The sequence below is a fragment of the Lactuca sativa genome, chromosome 5 (genome assembly GCF_002870075.4).
Source record: "Lactuca sativa cultivar Salinas chromosome 5, Lsat_Salinas_v11, whole genome shotgun sequence".
Taxonomy (NCBI): domain Eukaryota; kingdom Viridiplantae; phylum Streptophyta; class Magnoliopsida; order Asterales; family Asteraceae; genus Lactuca; species Lactuca sativa.
Window position 1 is genome coordinate 269,775,611 of NC_056627.2, and position 22,140 is coordinate 269,797,750.

Here is a 22,140-nt window from a genome sequence, read left to right on the forward strand (position 1 = left end):
CTAGGAAGGCCAGACCTAGGAATGGTCGGAGCAGTTCTGACCTTAGGATGCAGTTTGAGCGGTTGCATGGCATGGACTCGCCGAGTTCGATGAACAGACTCGGCGAGTAGCTTGAAGATTAACTGGGACTCGTCGAGTTGTTCTTCAGACTCGGCGAGTTGAGTCGGGGTGGCCCCGCGATTCTTCCAGGAGTAACTCGTCGGGTCAAGGAGGATACTCGACGAGTAGAAAGGGAATCTCAGAGAATTGGAGGACGTTTAGACTCGCCGAGTCGCCATGGCACTCGCCGAGTCCGGTCGAGTTGACCGTTGACCGTTGACCAGAGTTGACCTAAGTCTGACTTCTTAGGGATAGTCACACTTAGAAGATATAAGTGTTAATGAGAGGTATGTGATGTTATAGGGAGGTTGTAGCTCGACGGATTGTGCACGAGTGATTTCAGGATTTGCTAGCTTTCAGCATTCACGAGGTGAGTCTTCTCACTATACTGTACCCGGAAGGGTTTGACTGTGTGACCGGAAGGTCAGATATGATATGTGATATGTATGCTATATGTGGTAAGTTATTTGTTATATGTGCTATGTATGTTATGTGGGCCGGAAGGCAATATGTGAGGGGCCGGAAGGCGATTATGTTATGGGCCGTAAGGCGTTGTGTTGAGGACCGGAAGGTCAGGGCCTGGAAAGGCGTATGTGCGTAAGTTGTATATTGGGGAACTCACTAAGCATTTATGCTTACAGTCGTTATGTATGTGTTTCAGGTACTAGCGAGGACCGTGGGAAGGCACCGGCGTGATCGTTACACACTGAAGGATGTTTTTATGATCTTGGGATTTAGACAATTTGTATTTGACATGACACTTACATTATTTATGCCTTGTTTTGAATGGAAATACTTTATTTTTAAAATGAAAAATTTGTTTGAAAATTTGCGTTGTTACAATTGGTATCAGAGCCTTGGTTTGAGGGATTCGGGTGCACCTTCGGGCGTAACTGAACTCAAACCGGGGATTTGAGGAAAACTCTTAAAAATAAAGGCATAAACTGTTATAAATGATTTGGTGGTAAACAAGAAAGAAGCAGTGTGTACGATCAGTCAGCGCCCGAACGGTAAAGATCCCCAAAATACCTTACAATGTTATGTTATGAGATGAGTTATGATATGAACTGTTATGCATGCTAGAAGACTAGGTATTCATGATAGGACTAGAGTGGCCTGATTTGTGATGCCTTAGTCTAGGAAATTGTCGATGTGAGATGCTTGATAGCGTGCAGGTAGATAGTGCATAACAGAAGTAGAGTACTCACTATCCGGGATTTGGGGAGGAAGACTTGGGATGAATGCTGATGCGGTGTGGTCGGTAGTATTGGGCCCGTACTACCGAAGACAGCGGGTCAGTGGGAGGCCCAAGTAAGAATCCCTGGATATCGGAGACTGAGTAGGGTTGCGTTATCGAGTGCGATTATACTCGATGGAGTCTCTGATAGTTTTATGTTGTATTTCAGAGACATCATGGTTAGACCACGCCACGGAGCGAGTTCGAGCGGTGTGAGTGACGAGGAGATTCGTCAGATGATTCACGAGGAGGTAGCTGCGGCGATCCGGGCTGAGATCCCGGAGATGTTTGGGTCTATTAAGACCACCCTGATGGAGACTTTTGAGGAGCGGTACGCCGCATTGACTGAAGCTGCAGCCGCTACAGCTACCGCAGTTGTGGCCGCTGCCAGGCCACAGGGGGGTGACTCATTGCTGTTCCGAGAGTTCAATAACACGAAGCCACCTGAGTTCGATGGGATGCAGGATCCGATTGCTGCGATGAGGTGGATCGCAGATATAGAGGGGTGCTTCTACACCTGTTCATGCCCGGAGCACCTGAGGGTACGGTTCGCTTTGAACCAGCTCCGTCTGGGAGCGAAGGATTGGTGGAAGTTCGTGACGGCGAACTTCACTCTGGCAGAGATTACAGCAGTGACATGGGAGGGGTTTACTGCTATGTTCAGGGACGAGTACGTTCCCCCGGTGGAGAGGGAACGATTGGTTCAGGAGTTCTTAACCCTCAAGCAGGGTACTGATTCGGTTGCGGCGATCACGCAGAAGTTTCATGAGAGGGCGATGTTCTGCCCCGAGCTGGTGTCCACAGAGCAGGCTCGGATGAGCCGGTACTTGGGTGTTTTGAGGAGGGATATCCGGGACTTTGTGTCGAACTCCACCTATCATACTTTTACTGAGCTTCAGGCGAATGCCAGGAAGCGTGAGATCGAGTTGGAGACCCAGGCCAGGGAGGAGGCCGAGTCTCAGCAGGTGGACCGGCGGCCGGCTCAGTCTCAGACGGCAGCCAAGCGGACCAAGTCCGCTGATTCGAGGATGGGAGGTCCAAAGGGCCGTACTTGCGGAAAGTGCGGCAAGGGTCACGATGGGGCGTGTCGAGCTGGTGCTTGCTACAAGTGCGGCAAGGAGGGGCACATTGCTAGGGAGTGCCCCAAGGGGTTTATGGTTTGCTTTCATTGCAACCAGACCGGCCATCGGAAGGCCGAGTGCCCTCAGCTTCGTCAGGGATCTGCACCTACTACCAGGACTACTGAGACTCGACCGGTGAAGGTCGAGGCCCCGAGGGCTCGAGGGAGAGCCTTTCAGCTGACTGCGGAGGAGGTCCGCGCTGCGCCCGATGTTGTGGCAGGTATGCTGTAATTCATGTATTTATTTTAAAGTTGAGATGTTATGCTTATGTTATTATATGCGTAGGTACTTTCCTTGTGAACTCTATGCCTACCTTAGTGTTATTTGACTCGGGTGCGAGTAGGTCCTTTGTGTCCTTAGCCTTTAGTCAGCATATCAGCGTTAGTCGTGAGTCGTTGCGTCGACCTTTGAGAATTTCTATAGCTAACGAGAGAGTGATTTGTGCCACGGAGGTTCTTCGGGGATGCGTGCTAGAGATTTTCGGGGTTGAGTTCCCGATTGACCTAATTCCTATTGCGATGGGTGACGTCTGTGTCATCGTGGGCATGGACTGGTTGAGCCGATTCGGTGTTGTCATCGACTGTGAGCGTCAGCTGGTGATTATACGAGACCATAGTGGGGGAGTCCTTTCGGTGTACGGCGAGGGTACCCGTTCGTGATCAGCTTTTTGTTCGGCCACTAGGGCGAGGCAATGTCTACAGCAGGGCTGTAAGGGTTTTGTGGCATATGAGATGGATACGCGGGAGGTTTCCGAGAGACCGAGGTCAGTTGAGGAGGTCCCAGTGGTGCGCGAGTTTCCAGATGTTTTCCCCGAGGAGCTGCCGGGAGTACCTCCTGTGAGGCAAGTAGAGTTTGGTATCGATCTGGTTCCGGGGGCCGCGCCTATTGCTAAGGTGCCTTATCGTCTTGCACCTCCAGAGATGCAAGAGTTGTCCTCACAGATCCAGGAGTTGCTGGGGAAGGGATTCATTCGGCCGAGCAGCTCGCTGTGGGGAGCACCTATTCTGTTCGTCAAGAAGAAGGATGGTTCACACCGGATGTGCATTGATTACCAGGAGTTGAACAAGTTGACGGTCAAGAACCGTTACCCGTTGCCGAGGATCGATGATTTATTCGATCAGTTGCAAGGAGCATCTTGGTTTTCCAAGATCGATCTGAGGTCAGGGTACCATCAGGTGAGAGTGCGGGATGAGGACGTCCAGAAGACAGCGTTTAGGACGCGATATGGGCATTATGAGTTTGTGGTGATGCCTTTCGGGCTCACCAATGCCCCGGCTGTGTTCATGGATCTCATGAACAGAGTATGCAGGCCGATGTTGGATCGGTCAGTGATTGTATTTATCGACGACATCCTAGTGTATTCGAGATCTAGAGAGCAGCATGAGGAGCATTTGAGGGAGGTCCTTGAGGTATTGAGGTCGGAGAAGCTCTATGCAAAGTTCTCCAAATGTGACTTCTGGTTGCGGGAGGTCCAATTTCTAGGACACGTTGTTAATCAGGAAGGGATATTGGTCGATCCGGCCAAGGTTGAGGCTGTGATGAGTTGGGAGGTGCCGAAGTCACCCTCTGAGATCAGGAGTTTCCTCGGGTTGGCAGGGTACTATCGGAGATTTATTAAGGATTTCTCAAAGATCGCAGTGCCGCTCACCAGATTGACCCGGAAGGGTGTTGCATTTTCATGGGGACCCGAGCAGCAGACTTCCTTTGAGACACTTCGCCAGAGGTTGTGCGAAGCCCCGGTATTAGCCCTCCCGGAAGGGATGGAAGATTTTGTTGTATATTGCGACGCATCGATTTCGGGACTGGGTGCAGTGTTGATGCAGAGGGGTCATGTGATAGCTTATGCGTCGAGGCAGCTGAAACCTCATGAGGCGAGATATCCCACACATGATTTAGAGTTGGGGGCAGTAGTGTTCACTCTCAAGATTTGGCGTCACTACTTGTATGGGGTTCGATGTACGATATACACGGACCATAAGAGCTTGAAGTATTTGATGGATCAGCCCAACCTAAATATGCGTCAGAGGAGGTGGTTGGATGTAGTCAAGGATTATGATTGTGAGATCCTGTACCACCCAGGCAAGGCTAATGTAGTAGCCGATGCATTGAGCCGCAGGGCGGAGAGCACTCCATTGCGAGATGTATGTTTGAGACTGACTGTGATGACTCCAGTATGGGATGCTATTCGTGGGGCACAGGCCGAGGCTGTGAGACCAGAGATGCAGAAGAAAGAGCGAGTCGTTGGGGTAATTTCAGAGTTCGTTAAGGATGGACGAGGGCTTCTGACGTTTCAGGGTCGGATTTGGGTACCGTTCGTGGGCGGTACGCGTATTACTTTGATGGAAGAGGCTCATAGATCGAAATTCTCGATCCACCCCGGTGCCACGAAGATGTATTTGGATTTGAGGAAAGAGTATTGGTGTCCCTGTATGAAGAGGGACGTCGCATGGTTCGTTGAGAGGTGCTTGACCTGCCGTAGGGTTAAGGCCGAGCACCAGAGACCGCATGGCAAGTTACAGCCATTGGAGATTCCCGAGTGGAAGTGGGAACAGATCACTATGGATTTCATCACCAAATTGCCGAGAACTGTCAGGGGAGTTGATGCAATTTGGGTGATTGTGGATAGGTTGACAATGAGTGCACACTTCCTTGCCATCAGCGAGAGTTCTTCAGCGGAGAAGTTGGCGGAGATATATGTGAGAGAAGTAGTATCTCGGCATGGGGTGCCGATCTCGATTGTTTCAGACCGTGATGTACGCTTCACTTCCAGGTTCTGGAAGAAATTCCATGAGGAGCTGGGTACTAAATTGCATTTTAGTACCGCATATCATCCCCAGACAGACGGCCAGAGCGAGCGGACGATTCAGACGCTGGAGGACATGCTTCGAGCGTGTGTGTTAGACTTCGGGGGTAGCTGGGATGCATATTTACCCTTAGCAGAGTTTTCCTACAACAACAGTCATCATTCGAGCATTGGTATGCCACCTTTTGAGCTGTTGTATGGTAGGAGGTGTCGGACCCTCATTTGCTGGGGAGAGGTGGGACAGAGAGTGATGGGCAGCACAGAGATCGTGCTTCAGACGACAGAGCAGATCCAGCAAGTTAGACAGAGGTTATTGACCGCCCAGAGCCGACAGAAGAGTTATGCGGACAGGCGCCGATCCGAGCTTGAGTTTCAAGTCGGCGACTTCGTTCTCCTGAAGGTCTCTCCTTGGAAAGGAGTGATTCAATTGTGGAAGAGGGGCAAGTTGGGGCCCCGGTATATTGGGCCATTTCGTGTGATTGCAAGGATAGGCCGGGTAGCCTATCGGTTGGAGTTGCCAGTGGAGTTGGGACAGATCCACGACACTTTTCATGTGTCACAATTGAGGAAGTGCATAGCCGATGAGTCGGCAGTGGTTCCATTGGAGGATATTCAGGTGGATGCGAGCCTGAATTATGCTGAGAGACCAGTGGCCATCAGGGATCGAAAGATCAAGGTTCTGAGGAACAAGGAGGTACCTCTGGTGTTGGTCCAGTGGCAACACCGGAAGGGATCGGAAATGACTTGGGAGCCGGAACGTGAGATGCGGGAGCAGCATCCGGAGCTATTTTCGGAGTGAGACTTCGAGGGCGAAGTCTAATCCTAGTGGGGGAGAGTTGTAACAGCCCGGAATCTCAGGTATTGTTAAATTATGTTTTTGGGGTGATCTAAGAGGGGACTCGGCGAGTTGGAGCCAAGACTCGACGAGTAGGATCGCAGACTTGGTCGCGGGTTCGCGACTGGACTCGACGAGTCCAGATATGGACTCGGCGAGTCTACGCTGTTTAGCAAAAACCCTAACCGTTCAGGTTTGGGACGTATAAAAGGGACTTATTGGCCGTCATTGTTCATTTTAGCCTTCTGAGAAGAACCCTAAATCGATTGTGTGCATCTGGAGCAAGGATTATAGGCCATTGTTGATTATAGAAGAGTTGTTGTGCAAGGAAGAGAAGGGATTGGCTAAAGGAATAGCAAGGGAGTCACATTCTGAGGATTGGGGACACAGAGAATACATCATCCAGGTAAGAATTCGAGTATACTCTGCTATGTGGATGTGATTATGGAATTAGGGTTTATGGAACCCCTTTTGTGAATAGATTGAATGTTACCCTAGTCCCCTAAACGATTGTAACCCTGTATTGGGACCTTTGGAGGTCCAGAATGTCCCATGTCTGTGCATTTCGGGAATTGGTGAAGGTTTTGGATTGGAATCCTTATGCCTTAGGTCAAAATGTAAATTATGAATCATAGGGTGTATCATGAGCACTGAAATGAGGACTTTACGTGATGGATCAGCCTAGGAAGGCCAGACCTAGGAATGGTCGGAGCAGTTCTGACCTTAGGATGCAGTTTGAGCGGTTGCATGGCATGGACTCGCCGAGTTCGATGAATAGACTCGGCGAGTAGCTTGAAGATTAACTGGGACTCGTCGAGTTGTTCTTCAGACTCGGCGAGTTGAGTCGGGGTGGCCCCGCGATTCTTCCAGGAGTAACTCGTCAGGTCAAGTAGGATACTTGACGAGTAGAAAGGGAATCTCAGAGAATTGGAGGACGTCTAGACTCGCCGAGTCGCCATGGCACTCGCCGAGTCCGGTCGAGTTGACCGTTGACCGTTGACCAGAGTTGACCTAAGTCTGACTTCTTAGGGATAGTCACACTTAGAAGATATAAGTGTTAATGAGAGGTATGTGATGTTATAGGGAGGTTGTAGCTCGACGGATTGTGCACGAGTGATTTCAGGATTTGCTAGCTTTCAGCATTCACGAGGTGAGTCTTCTCACTATACTGTACCCGGAAGGGTTTGACTGTGTGACCGGAAGGTCAGATATGATATGTGATATGTATGCTATATGTGGTAAGTTATTTGTTATATGTGCTATGTATGCTATGTGGGCCGGAAGGCAATATGTGAGGGGCCGGAAGGCGATTATGTTATGGGCCGTAAGGCGTTGTGTTGAGGACCGGAAGGTCAGGGCCTAGAAAGGCGTATGTGCGTAAGTTGTATATTGGGGAACTCACTAAGCATTTATGCTTACAGTCGTTATGTATGTGTTTCAGGTACTAGCGAGGACCGTGGGAAGGCACCGGCGTGATCGGTACACACTGAAGGATGTTTTTATGATCTTGGGATTTAGACAATTTGTATTTGACATGACACTTACATTATTTATGCCTTGTTTTGAATGGAAATACTTTATTTTTAAAATGAAAAATTTGTTTGAAAATTTGCGTTGTTACAAAATCCATAGAAATCCCCTCCCATTTCCACTCAGGGATTGCCGGTTGCTGTAACAATCCTGAAGGTTTCTGGTATTCCACCTTTACTTTGGCGCACGTAAGGCACTTACTAACGTAGGTCGCGATTTCCGCATTCATGTTAGGCCACCAATAGTGTTGTTTAATGTCTAAATACATCTTGTCCGAACCGGGATGAATGGAGTATCGTGTCTTGTGGGCTTCCTTCATAACGGCCTCCCTAAATCCTCCGATTTTTGGGACCCAATTACGGTTCATGAAGTAGTATACCCCATTCTCCCTTGCTTCTAGGTTCTTCTCCATCCCGCGCAATGCCTCGCTAGCTCTATTTTCCGTTTTCATAGCCTCCGACTGGACTGATGCAATTTGAGTGGCCAGATGAGATTGAATGGTTATCGAGAGAGTTCTCGTACGACGATTAGAGTACTCCTTCCGACTTAATGCATCAGCTACCACGTTGGCCTTCCCTGGGTGGTACTTGATCTCACATTCGTAGTCGTTTAGTAATTCCACCCATCTTCGTTGTCTCATGTTCAGCTCCTTCTGATTCAAGATGTGCTGGAGACTCTTGTGCTCCGTGAAGATGGTGCACTTTGTACCGTACAGGTAGTGCCTCCAAATTTTCAGAGCGAAGACCACGGCTCCCAGTTCTAGGTCATGGGTCGTGTAATTTACTTCGTGCGTCTTTAGTTGGCGGGACGCATATGCTATCACTCTTCCACGTTGCATGAGAACGCAACCTAAGCCCTGATTCGATGCGTCACAGTAGACTACAAAATCTTCCGTTCCTTCAGGTAGAGATAGTACAGGAGTGCTACAGAGAGCTTGCTTCAAGGTTCGAAATGTAATCTCTTGTCTGTCTGTCCATTTGAATGGTACGCCCTTTTGCGTAAGTGAGGTAAGCGGCTTGGCGATCTTAGAGAAGTTTTGAATGAATCTCCTATAGTAGCCTGCTAGGCCTAAGAACTGACGAATTTCTGTGGGCGTGGTCGGAGTTGCCCATCCTTCCACAGCTTTGACCTTAGAGGGATCCACATGAATTCCGTCTTGGCTAACTACGTGGCTTAGGAAATTCACACTCCGGAGCCAGAACTCACACTTGGAGAGTTTGGCGTACAGTTTTTTCCGATCGCAGAGTTTCTAGGACTTGTCGGAGATGTTGGCCATGCTCCTCTTTGCTTCCAGAATAGACGAGGATGTCATCGATAAACACAATGACGAAGTTGTCGAGGAACGGTCGACATATTCGATTCATTAGGTCCATAAATGTGGCAGGTGCATTTGTTAGACCAAAGGGCATTACGACAAATTCATAATGTCCGTAGCAAGTTCGGAAAGCGGTTTTTGGGATATCCTCTTCCCGGACTTTGAGTTGGTGGTATCCGGACCGTAGATCTATTTTTGAAAAATAACTAGCTCCTTGGAGCTGGTCGAATAGATCATCGATTCGTGGGAGTGGGTAGCAGTTTTTAACAGTGAGTTTATTTAACTCTCTGTAATCGATGCACATTCTGAAAGATCCGTCCTTCTTTTTGACAAAGAGCACCGGAGCTCCCCATGGCGAGTAGCTAGGTCGGATAAATCCCTTGTCCAGAAGCTCACTGAGTTGGCTGGACAATTCCTGCATTTCAGCAGGAGCCAACCGATAGGGTGATTTAGCGAGGGGAGTTGCTCCTGGAACAAGGTCGATTCGGAACTCAACCTGTCTCTCTGGGGGTACTCCCGGGAGATCTTCAGGAAACACGTATGGAAATTCACATGCTACCGGGATATCTTGAATGTTAGTTTCTTCTTTGGTCTTGTCCACTATGTGACCCAAGAACGCCAAGTTGTTCTTTTGCAGATGTTTTTGTGCCTTGATGTACAAGATGAGACGAAGATTCGTGCTGGGTTTGTCTCCGTAAATTACTAGGGTTTCGTGATTTGGGAGACGAAGGCGAACGGCCTTCTCGTGGCACATAATCTCAGCATGGTGGGGGCTTAACCAATCCATGCCGATAATCACATCGAAACTCCTAATTGACACTGGCATTAGGTCTATTCGAAAGACGTATTGGTTAAGGGTTAGGGTACATCCGATGTAGATCTCCCCAGTGGATTCGGTTTTCCCATTGGCCATTTCCACCGTATAGGTTTCATTTAGCTTCTGGGGTTGTTGTTTTAATAAATGTTTAAACTTCTCGCTTACGAAACTTCGCTCCGCTCCGGTGTCAAATAAGATGCATGCATAAGTGTGGTTTAGGAGAAACGTACCGGTCACAACTGCGGGGTCCTGAACTGCCTCACCCTGACCCATAGTCAGCATCCTTCCTGCTCCTCTGTTTCCTGAGTTGTTGTTGTTAGGGCAATCTCGGCGGAAATGCCCCGTCCTTCCACACCCGAAGCAGGTGTGGCTAGGCCTTGCATTATTGTCGCCGACATTGGTGTTGTTGTTATTGCGGTGGTTGTTGTTGTTGTTGTTGTTGTTGTGGTTGTTTCCCTGATTTTGATTCTGAGGAGGATAAGTCCTGCAGTATCTTGCAGTGTGTCCCCTTCGGTTGCAACTGGTGCAATGGAATTCTCTGCATTCACCGTGATGATGGAGACCGCACTTATTACATTTGGGAAGATTACCGGAATAGGGTCTTGAAGCATTTGAAGCAGCTGAGGCTGGAGCATGTGGTGTGGCTGGAACCGGTGCGGTGACAGCGTTAACTGCCACGGTCTGCTGCTTTTTAGAGGTCTCGGGGCCCTGACGTCCCTTCCTCTTGTTGTTCCTCCCTTTCTTGTCATCACCTTCCTTTTTCTTCTCAGCCTCCACTGGCTTCTCGCCTTTCTTGTTGTTATGATCATACAGCCTCTTCGCCAATATTTTCGCACTGTCAAACGTTTCAGGGTTCGCAACTATCACATTTCCTTGAATGGGGGATGTTAGTCCCCAGATGAATCGCTCAATCTTCTTTCCTTCCGATGTGATCATACCCGGGACAGCAGAGATAGTTCACTAAATCTCGATATGTAAGCATCGATATTCGCATTCTGCACAGTGAGGTTCCATAGCTCTTGCTCCATCTTCTGTATTTCGCCTCGTGGGCAGTACTCAGCCATTAACATTTCTTTCATTTCTGTCCATGGCATAGAGTTAGCTACAGGGAGCGTCATGGCTTCCACGTGTCCGTTCCACCAAGTGAGTGCTTGGTCCATAAAAGTGCAGGCCGCGAACTTCACCTTCATCTGTTCAGGGCAATCGCATATCTCGAATACCGACTCCACCTTTTCAATCCATCGCTTCAGAGTGATCACCCCTCCAGTGCCGTTGAAAGTCCGTGGTTTAGCGTTTGTGAAGTCCTTGTAGGTACATGTTTTGGTAGATCCTTGGTTCATCCCGTTGTTCGAACTTCCTGCCCCTTGCCCGTTGCCTCCTCCATTATTCCCCTGATGGAGTTGTGCCATAGCTGCGGTGACCGCAGCAGACACGGCTGCCTGGAATGCAGTGGAGTCAACCTCGGGTGGAGTTAGTCCTGGGTTTCCGCGAGTAGGTCGGCGATGCATCTTCTTGTCGCTAAACAGAAAGATGTTGAGTGTACGTGGTTTCCGTGAGGTTGTGGTCCTACTGACTAGGTATATGGCACGAACTTAAGTACTTCTATCATTTAGCATACAATCATAGATTCGCAACACATAGCAAACACATAAAAGTTCACCAATATTATCCTATGCCTCTTCCACTATTGCAGACTAAACAGACGTTCTCTTTTTGGTGATAAAGGGTATAGTTTTAGGTTCCCTAGCTATCCCGATCTCATCAAGACGTGTGTTAGTTTTACTTTGGAGAGAATGTAGTTGATCAGGCTACATCCACTCCTTGGTATCACTAAGAACAGTCCCGAATTAACCGAGATACTAGCATTATTGTGTTTGATTCGGCGTTATGTTCTTATTCCTAATGCAAACAAGGGTGTTTTATTTACTTGTTTTGTTCAGAGTTATGTTAGTCCCTCTTTTTGGTTTATAGTTGCATATCAATGTGTGGATCGACATGCTAGTTCACTATAAACAAAGCTCTGATACCAACCTGTCACACCCCCGAACCAGACGGCGGAAACGTCCGAGGGCTGTCGTGACTTAATTGAATACCATAACATTGAATATATATGAAACATAACAACATTCGTCACCATGCATTAATATAGTACAACTGATAAAGTTTACATGCAGTACATTGTTCAAACATTACATTCCCAAAAATAAATTGTTCGGTTCGTTAATAAGTAAACTGCAAGCCATCACTGAGTACATTTTCCTTTGATTCACTGGTTACCTGAGAATACAAGTATTTTGAAAAACGTCAACATGTGAAATGTTGGTGAGTTCATAAGCGTTATTTGAAAAACAATGTTTTGTATCGTTTTGAAAACCACCAGAAAATCCGATATTTTCTGAAAAGAGCTTTTGAAAACATTGTGAAGATCCATAAGTATGCTTGTTTGTTTCTATAGTTGTAAGAAGAATGCTCGTCAAAATTGGGTACATTTTGAAAACCTTGTGTATCAAAAAAAACCCCTAGGAAAACCCGATGTCTTCCTAATTCCTTGGATTCCATGAAGTTAAAATAAAACCATTGCAGCGCGCGAAGTCATTAAGTCCAGGCGACGTCGGATTATTTTTGCGCATGATTAATTGCTATAAACACGCGTTACACAAACGACCCATTTATAACTATACTAATGATCCCGTAGGCGTCGTCCGTACTAATCACGTTATCCAACCGCCCTGACTTCGAGTAATCCCACATCCGAAGAGAAAGAGGACACGAAGACCCCGATGACTCCATTAACCGGTTGGGAAAAAAAAGGTACGAGGGGCCCTTGACCCGCCTCGCATGAAATACCGACTTTACTAGCAATACCATAGGACCCTTGGGGACCAATAGTATCTAAGCCATTGAAAGTCCTTTCATGCTGTGTTAGATCATGTAAGACCCAACAACTCGTAAGGTAGAAGTCTTCGGGCCTTAAGATCAGGTCATTGGGCTAGCTAGGCCCAACAAACAAGATTTTACACTTTGGGGCCCAAAGATGGTGCGTAGACGTCTGTGCACTCTCACGTGTATATTGAATTACCAAATGTTTTCGTGTATGAATCGAGTTATCGTCGTGTTAGTATTTTCGGATTGTTATTGATTCGAGACCGAATCAATTCGTTTAACAACGATTTTTGGTATTGTTGTGTATTGTATTACGTAGGTAGTCGCGGTGCCAATATTTGATCAAGTTGTGTGTATTGAATTAGCCTTGAAAGTTTTCTGTTTTCAGCCCCTCATTGTTTGTAAAATTTACTTTTTCAACCCTCTAATTAATAAACTTTCCGGTTTGGTCCTTAAATCATTTTTCTTGACATTTTAACACCAAAAATTATTGAAATTAATATTTTTCAGCATATTTTTCATTGAAAACAGTTTAAGTCCCTGAGATTGCAGTTTTCTCGGTTATAACCCCTCTTTTTCGCAGTTTTTACAATTTTGGCCCAAATTGGAATTTTTTTTTGCAACTTTGGTCCTTTTTAAATTTGAAAAGCATTTTAAACCTTTGAAAAGTACTTGGAACACTAGTAGTCCACTGTTTTACAGAAAAACACAGTTTTGGCCCTCCAAAACAGAAAATTTCGCATAATGGGCCCTATTGGGCCGAAATTGTCATTTTTAGCCCATTAAGCTTGAAATTTATATTTTTAATCCTCCAAATGAGTATATTTCCAGAAAATATTTTACGGAAACTGTTTTGACACTCCTCATCCATCAGAATTCGTGATATGTCATTTTGGGCCCTTTAACTTTATATTTTTAACATTTTATGTCCAAAAATTGAGTTTTTAGCCCAAAGAAGATGTTATTAAGCCATTTAGCTATTTTTCTTGGAACACTTTGTATGTAGAAATATATTTGATGCTAGTATCATTTAACATAAAGTATATCTCGATTTTTAGGGGTTTATGGCTAGATCCAACATCATAAACACACAAAATCACACATATAAGCATAGAAATCATACAAGGCATACAAAACACATATAGATCTACACTTTCAATTGTATTTCCCCCCCCCCCCCCACAAAACTCATAAAAACAGAAAATAGGGGGTATGAAGCTCACCTTAGGGTGTGATTTCGGTTTTTGAAGAAAAGATGGAAGAAAACTTGGTGATTTTTGGCCTTAGCACCCTTTTCTTGAAGATCTCGAGTTTTTTGTGCTTCTAAGATGTAAGATCACGATTTTGGCATGAATTAGGAAAAGATTTTGATGACAAAAAGAATCTAAGTCATAGATCCAAGCATAATCTTACCTTAGATGAAGAATTTGTGGAAATATCCTCTTGGAAGCTTCCTAAATTTCGAGATCTTTGAGTGGAGAGGGAGGAAGTGTTCTTGAGTGTTCTTGAGAGAGTTTGTGAGGTGTGTGTGTGTGTTTGAGATGGCCGAGAGTGAGGGAGAGAGAGGGAGAAATAGACCTTTGAGGTGATATGCATGGAGATATGGAATAAGTTGCATGGATATCCAAAAGACAATAATGAGGTGTCAATGGCAAGTCAACTCTTCATATCTCCTTGGGTTTGGGCCTTGGGCTGAGAGTTTTGAAGGGAAAAGGAAAAATTTGGGCTTTTTGCCCCTAAGCCCAATATTAGAGTTTGTTTGGGTGTGTTTCAACCTAAAAGAATGTGGTATGACTTTTACATTTTTGTTGGACTAGTTTAGGTTATTCATGGATCAAAGCTTTTAATTCATTTCATTCTAGGCCCAATATGGCCCAAAATGTTGAAATAAATTAATGTGAGTCCAATTAGAGCCCAGTTAGGGTTCTAAGCCCATGATAGTCAAATTGGAAACTTATTGGTCCATTTGGGTCCAATAAGGAAGTCCTAGTCCAAAGTCGACCTAAACAAGAACTTCTAGGGTTTCCAATTGTTTGATGACTATTTGTAGTACTTGTATGATGTATTGGATTGAAGTTTTTGATGTCATAATAATAGGTGTCACACATGCTCTTAAGTTTTTGATTCACATTAACTTGAGTGTATAGATTACATGACACAAAATTTCCAGTTGTGACAGTAAGTTTCGCATACGAGCTCCGTTTTTGACGTTCTTTATATCCATACGTAGGAATCGACGAGATCTATAACTTTCGTTTAGACTCCGTCGGCTAATTTTGACTTTAATTTTAAAGTTATATTTTAACAGACTTAGACAGTTAAAATCCATTAAAAACTCAACTTTGTCATCTGATGTCCGTTTTCCTCTGTCTTTATATCACTGAGTTCCTATTAATGACATCTTAAATCCTCATTTAGGTTGTGTCGGCTAGAAATTGATCGACCTAAAATTCGATTTCCAGGTTGTGCACAACTATGCTAAATCTTAGAAAAATCATAACCTCCTCAAACGAAGTCAGATTTGGATGTTCTTTTTATGTACATTCTTGGTTTAACTGTAACACTTGAAAACCAAAAGTCCAATTGAGGAAAGAAAATCTCCAAACAAGAAGGAAACTCGTCGAATTCAATGGCGGGAACTCGACGAGTAGGAATGTTGTCACGCGTGTTTTTGGAAGACCAACTCGACGAGTTGGAGGGGATCAATTCGACGAGTTGGATGGGGTTTGGGAAACCCTAGATACGAGATTTTGCACCCTATTTAAGCATCCTAATCCCCACATGATGGCCTCATTTCCAGCCTCCAAGTTCCAAACCCTAAATCACGAAACCTTAATGCTTTATGTGAGTTTGTGAGATATTGTTGAGTGAATCTTGTGTGTTTGGAGCTTGTGAAGGAATAATAAGCTTAGGGATTCAAGAAGAAGCTAGTAGATCCATAGACATCATTGCATTCTCATCATTTTCTAGTAAGCAAGTCCCAAACTTGATTAGTAACTTCTTAGATCTTCTTATCATCATTTTATTGGGTTTTTGGTCAAAGAAGCTTGACCTTTGGGAAATGGACATCCCAAGTGAGTATACCATTAGATCTGGATCTATAGAAGGATTTCATGGCATAAAGGTGCAAACTTTATGGCCATTGAAGCCCCATGCAATCTATAGGATGTCATTTTGGCCTTTTAAGCTCCAAAAGGCCAAGCATGGAAAGAAAGGTGGAAGCTTTACGTGTCCATGTAATGTTTAGGGTCTAGATCTCGGTTCGTATGCTTTAGCTTGGAGTATTTATGGCTTGTGGACCAAGATCTAGGTCCTAAAGAGTTAGGGTTTGAGCGAAACCCATTAAGTAAGTGTATTAACAGGTAAAGTTTGAAACTTTACCCTTAAAAGGACATTCTCAGTATATATGTGAAGTATGAAGCTCAGATCTGAAGAATAGGGGCTTAATCCATTAAGATGAAGCAACAAGACTGAAGAAATCGGTGAGTCCATAGAAGGACTCGACAAGTTGATTCGATTTGTCTCGATTATGTAAAGGGTAGAACTCGACGAGTCTGAGGAGGGACTCGACGAGTTGACTCGCTTTATCACGACTATGAGTAGCAAGTGAACTCGACGAGTCAGGGGGATGACTCAACGAGTTGAGTCAACTTGGAGTGTTGACTTTGACTTTGACTTTGACTTTGACTTGACCTTGACCAAGGTTTACCCAAGTGTGACAACCCGATATATCGACTCTATGTAATGACCTAAAAATTGTAACCACTTGTGATATAATGAAATTAACTTCGAAAAATAAAATGTGCAAAAGTCTCTATAGGGATATCTATTATGGTAGATATTGTGTCAAGGTTTACAGAAATACTAAGAACACTAAAATCCGAGTTATAACGAAGAAGTTATGACCATTCTAAGATTTCCGAAAAAACCGGCAACATCGATTAACGAAAAATGCGAAGTTTTAATACAATAGTCTTTAGCCTTAAGTATCTAAATGAAAGTTGTAGATATCATTAAACCGTAAACGTGCGTAAAAAGAACGTCCAAATCTGTCTTCGTATGAGTAAGTTATCATTTTTCCAAGATCCGGATATAGCAGTAGACAGCTAAAAACTCGAAATAGAGATCGAGAAACTTTGGGCCGAAACAACCTAAATGAGAATCTAAGGTCTCAACAATAGTAGCGCAACGGTGAAAAGTCTGACAAAAACGGACATCGGATGAAGAAGTTATGGATTTTTAACGGACTTTTCATGTCCCAGCCCGTTAAAAATAAATAATTAAAAATAAACTCAAAATTTTCTGATGAAGTCTAAATGAGAGTTGTAGAGCATATTTTCAGCTACGCGTGCATATAAAGAACGTTGAAAACGGAGCTCGTACGCGAAAGTTACAGATTTTACAAGTTTGGGGTCCAAAATCCGAGGCTGTCAGGTCTGCCACGACGTGGCACAGTTTGCCGCGACCCAGCAAGTGACTGAGGGCGTCCAATCAATGTAAGAGGATAAGATGACTCACGACGACGTGGCACACCCTTTGCCACGACGTGGCACCTAAAATCTACCCCTATAAATAGAACTCTTGGGGTGTCGGGTTTAGGTGCTCCATTCTTCTATCTCTCGTGCCGAAACTCTGCAGTTAAGCTCCCGAATCCCTCCCGAAGCCCCAGTTTTCACACTCAAGTTCCGAAGGAAGGTTCTATACTCCCAAGATTCCCGAGAATCTCGAGAAAATCGACTTTCACAAGCCGAAGTTCTGCTTAATTTTCATCTCACTTTCTTCAATCAACCAAGTGAGTTCATACCCCTATAAACTACACTTTCAAATGTTTTATCAATGCTTTTTATACACTTTTAGGGGGGGGGGGGGAATACAAGTAAACACACGGTTATTATCGTGTGTAACATAAAGTTTCACTATATACTCTTTTTATCAAGTGAATCATATGTGATTCATAACTACTACATAGGAACTTTCGTATGTAATATATATTTTCAATAACATCTTGTCTTTTGGTAATAAAACAATGTTTATATATGTATATACGAATGAAGCACTTTATTTATACTTTAAGTATATGTAATCATTTATGTCACTTTAAATGTTATACTTTTCATAACAAGTGAGCATTACACTATGGTTTACTATACAAACGAAACACACATTTTGAGAAACTATAATAGGTATAGTTTACGAGAAAATCATGAACATTTACATTCTAACGAATACTATATCAAAGAGATACTTTCATATACAAGAACAAATGGACATATTCATACGTAAATCTGTTTTATACTAAGTTTTGTGAGACATTTCATGTACTTTCGAGTATGCATTTTAAGTCCTGTATTATATACCATAATTCCTTGTAGGGGGAGCGTGATACTTGTGTATAGATCTATACGGGATTAACAATCCCACACCTAAGTTGTTAGCTACAGTTAGGCCGACAGGCCTGGGGTGACAAACGTCATAACTTTCCAATGCCTGAAGAACGTTGTTATAGGCATCCTGGTCAAATAGTATGGTTATAAGACTCACATGGAGTATTAAAAACACATTGATTTACGGGGTTTTCCAAATGCCTTAACGATTTATACATAAACCTACTATTTTAGGCATGAAAAGCACTATTGCATCACAGTTTTGGAACAATTAAACTACCATCTTCTATAGTAGAAAACATGGGATTTTCTAGGAACATTTAAACATGTACAAACCATTTTCATTCTATTTCATACAAACATTGTCACTAAATACTTATGAACTTACCAGCTTAAATGCTGACCTACTCTTTCAAAACTACTTGTATTTCTCAGGGATTCAGTAATACAGGTAAACTACTACTTTTGAAGAAGGGACGCTACGGCGTTAATTTAATTGCATTTTGACATCATATTATAATTTCTTTTGAAACAAGTACTTTCTACAATGTAAACTTTCAAATTATATATATGATGGTTGTGTTACTTTCTTTACTATGTATTCAACTGTTTCGATACTACATGAAGTCATCCGCCCTCGAACGATTCCACCGTTCTGGTTTGGGGGTGTGACACCGAGAGATTATGAAGTATGGAATGGCTACCATGAAGAGTTGGGCCCAAATTAGAAAATCGGGCTATTAGTAGGCTCGGGAAGTCTACCTAGTGTTGGGCCTTTCATGTATGGTTTTGGGCCTTAGACATGGACCAAATTAGATCATGGGTGAAATGGTCATTTTACCCTAATAAGGATTATTGGTTTTGACTAAGTTTTGTTTTGGTGATGATAGCTTGGGGAGTTGAGAGATCAGCAATTCGGGGATCTGCCAGCTAGCAGCCAGAGGATTATCCGGGAGGTTCATCATTCAACTTTGTGAGGTGAGTTTTCTCTTGTAGGGATATGTCGAAGGCTCCAATGACGGCCCGTTTATGTATGTTAGTATGTTTCCAGACTTCGGTACGATATCGGGGAAAGCCTGAGGAATGTTTGTATGCTTCCGGATTCCAGTCTAATGTCGGGCAAGGCCCAAGGAATGTTTACATGTATGTTTCCGAGCTACGGTTCGAGGTCTGGTGGTACCCGATGAAGGAATACATGTTTAGTTATACTTGTTGTCTTTTTGATACTTGTATATGCCTAATAAGGAGGTGAGTGTCGGTGGGGTCCCGTATCTCATTACTAGCTGAGAGTGGACGAGGTTCCATATCTCACCATTAGCATAGTAGGGGCGGGACCCATGATAGGCGAGGCCTTAAGACTAGAATATATAGTGTGGTGTCTGATTTGTTATGTACTAGCATGATTATATGTTATTGATTGTATGTGTATAGCGGGCGGGGCCCGGAGACAGGCGGGGCCTGGTACAAACAGATCTGTATACCGAGCGGGGATCGATGCCAGGTGAGGCCTGATGTCGGACTCCGTTCGATGTCGGGCGGGGGCCCAACTTATGTGATTATGTGTATGATATGTGGTAGCTTGGGGAGACTCACTAAGCTTCGTGTATACAATTTCCAGTTATAGTTTCAGGTACTTCCAGTTGCAAAGAGAAGGGTTCAGCATGACTGCATTACACACACCATGATGTTTAGCTTGAGATGTTACTATGATGTTTTGATTTGCAAACTCTGATAATAATGTTTTGAAATGTTTTTACTCGTGTTTTGATGGAATGGTTTGATAACTATGATTTTATTAATAATTAAAAATGAAATTTTTAGACCGTATTTTTGGGATGTTTCATTAACGTATACAACTTTTATTTAAGTTACTAAGGCTAAAAAGTAGCTTATCAAAAATTCACTTTTTACGATTCTCGGTGTCGTGTCGGTTTTGTCGCAAAACTTCGACGGGTCATAACTTCTTCGTTATAGGTCGGATTGCAGCGTTCCTTATATCCCCTAAATACTTGTTACGACTACTTCAACTTTCTTCATATATATTGTGTCTATCTATTATTCTTATTTTTTACACATATTATTATTATTATTTTATTATATCGTTATAAGCACATATATTGCACATAAATCACATAAATCACATAATACTCAAGTAATTCCTCTTCATTACTTCAAAATAGGTTACAATTGTTGACCCCAACTATTACATCATAATATTAATACTTAGCCTAGAAACATGAGAATTATATTATTGGAAAAGGGAGTTTACTTTGTTTTGCCCGAATACAAGAATCACAAAACTAACTGCAAGTACCTATGTTTCCCAATTGTTGTATCTTACGAAGAACTCCTTCTGAAGTGTGCCCAGGTCTTCTATGCCAAACATCATATTTCCTTAGAACCATCATTGCTGCTTTCTTCTTTTCGACCAGTTCCAAGTAGTAAAGTCCATCACGCTCCTTACCCATCCCACTCACATTCTTCGAACGTAAGTCTTGTATGTAACACAAGTCATGTAAAAAGGTTAATGAGCAACCCAAATCATGGGTTATTTTGCTAACTGAAAGTAAGTTACAATTAAAATCTAGCACATTTAGCACATTTTTCAATATAATATTTTTTGATATTTGTATGTCGCCAATTCCTTTAATTGTTACTGGTTTCCCATTGGTTTCCCATTGGGTATAGTAACATAGGAGTTAATTTTCATCATGGATTTTGATAATTCTGCAAGGTAAGTTATATGATCATTGGCTCCCGAGTCAATGATCCAATTATGTAAACTTTCAACCTTACCAGTCATGTTTGCTGCTTGACTGTTTCTTTTCTCATTTGATTTCAACAATTGTATTAGCTTCTCATAATCTTCTTTTGTGAGAGATGGAGCTTGCTGTGAAGTTTCTCCATTAACATTTGTTGCACCAGTTTGTTGTTGTCGAGGTTTATTTGTCTAAGCTTTGGATGTGTTTGGTTTATTTGACCACCAAGCAGGATATCCAACCAACTCAAAACATCCTTCAGTCATATGTCCTGTCTTTTGGCAATGTGAACACCATTTGTCGCCGTTTCTTCCACTTATGTTCCTTTCGCACTGACTTTAGAAGAGGAAGTCTTATTGTTGGTGAAGAAGGCTGCTGCTTCGCCCACTGATCCTTAAGATCCACCAATCTTCCTTTGATGCTCATATTGATTAAGCAGATGATATGCACTGTTTAATATGGGCAATGAATCGGTACTTAGGATTTGAGTTCTCAAGGATGCGTATTCTTCATTGAGGCCCATCAAGAAGTCATACAAACGCTCCTTTTCTCGTGCCTTCAAGATCTCCTTTGTGATATTGCAAGAACAGCCTTGGTAGGTACATGATGGTAAGGGATTAATTGACTGCACATCATCCCAAACGGCTCTTAATTTCATGTAATACGATGAAATTGTCATGTTGTCTTGTTTGATGGTTGTGATCGTTCTTCTTAGTTCATATGCTCTTGGAACATTCTCCCTTTCAAATCTTTCTTGAAGGTCGAGCCATATGTCAAGAGTTGTGACAGCATACTTAACACTACGTTTGAGTTCCTTCTCCATTGTGCCAAGGAGCCATCCTCTCACCATGGCATTGCATCGCTTCCAGTTCATCAAGTCATCTGATCCCTCTTCCGGCATGGGAAGAGTTACCGACAAACCCCATATTATTCTTGGCAAAGAGGGCATTGATCATCACATTCTTCCAATCACTGTAATTTCCATCGTGGAGGAGATTTTCTCCAACGAAGTTCAATCCAGGATGATCGGAGGAAGTGAGATAATATGGAGACGACACGTCTATGGTGGTCTTGCTTGGTGGCGGCATTGATGCATCACCATCGACCATTACTTTGAAAACTTAGGTTTGTAATCCCGGACTTTGCTTTGTTACCATGAAAATTTTATAGTAGAAAACGATTTTCTTATTCCAATTAATTGATTGAGCCGGTTACAAAGAAATATTTAAATAGGATCATAACAAGAATCCTAAACATACGCAAATACAAGATAACTACTATGAATAAGATAAATATAACAAAATGATAATTATCTTTAATCTTGAAGTTCAATAGGACTAGCATCGAAGATTCATAA

The 22,140-nt window shown here is 43.5% G+C and overlaps 1 protein-coding gene across 1 annotated transcript; it reads right to left on the reverse strand.

Moving 5' to 3' along the window:
• Window positions 1-21,177: 21,177 nt before the first annotated feature.
• On the reverse strand, window positions 21,178-21,606 carry LOC111912483 (uncharacterized). The gene has a single exon (XM_023908223.1). It carries the CDS (start codon window positions 21,604-21,606, stop codon window positions 21,178-21,180), a length of 429 nt encoding a protein of 142 aa, XP_023763991.1.
• Window positions 21,607-22,140: the final 534 nt, after the last annotated feature.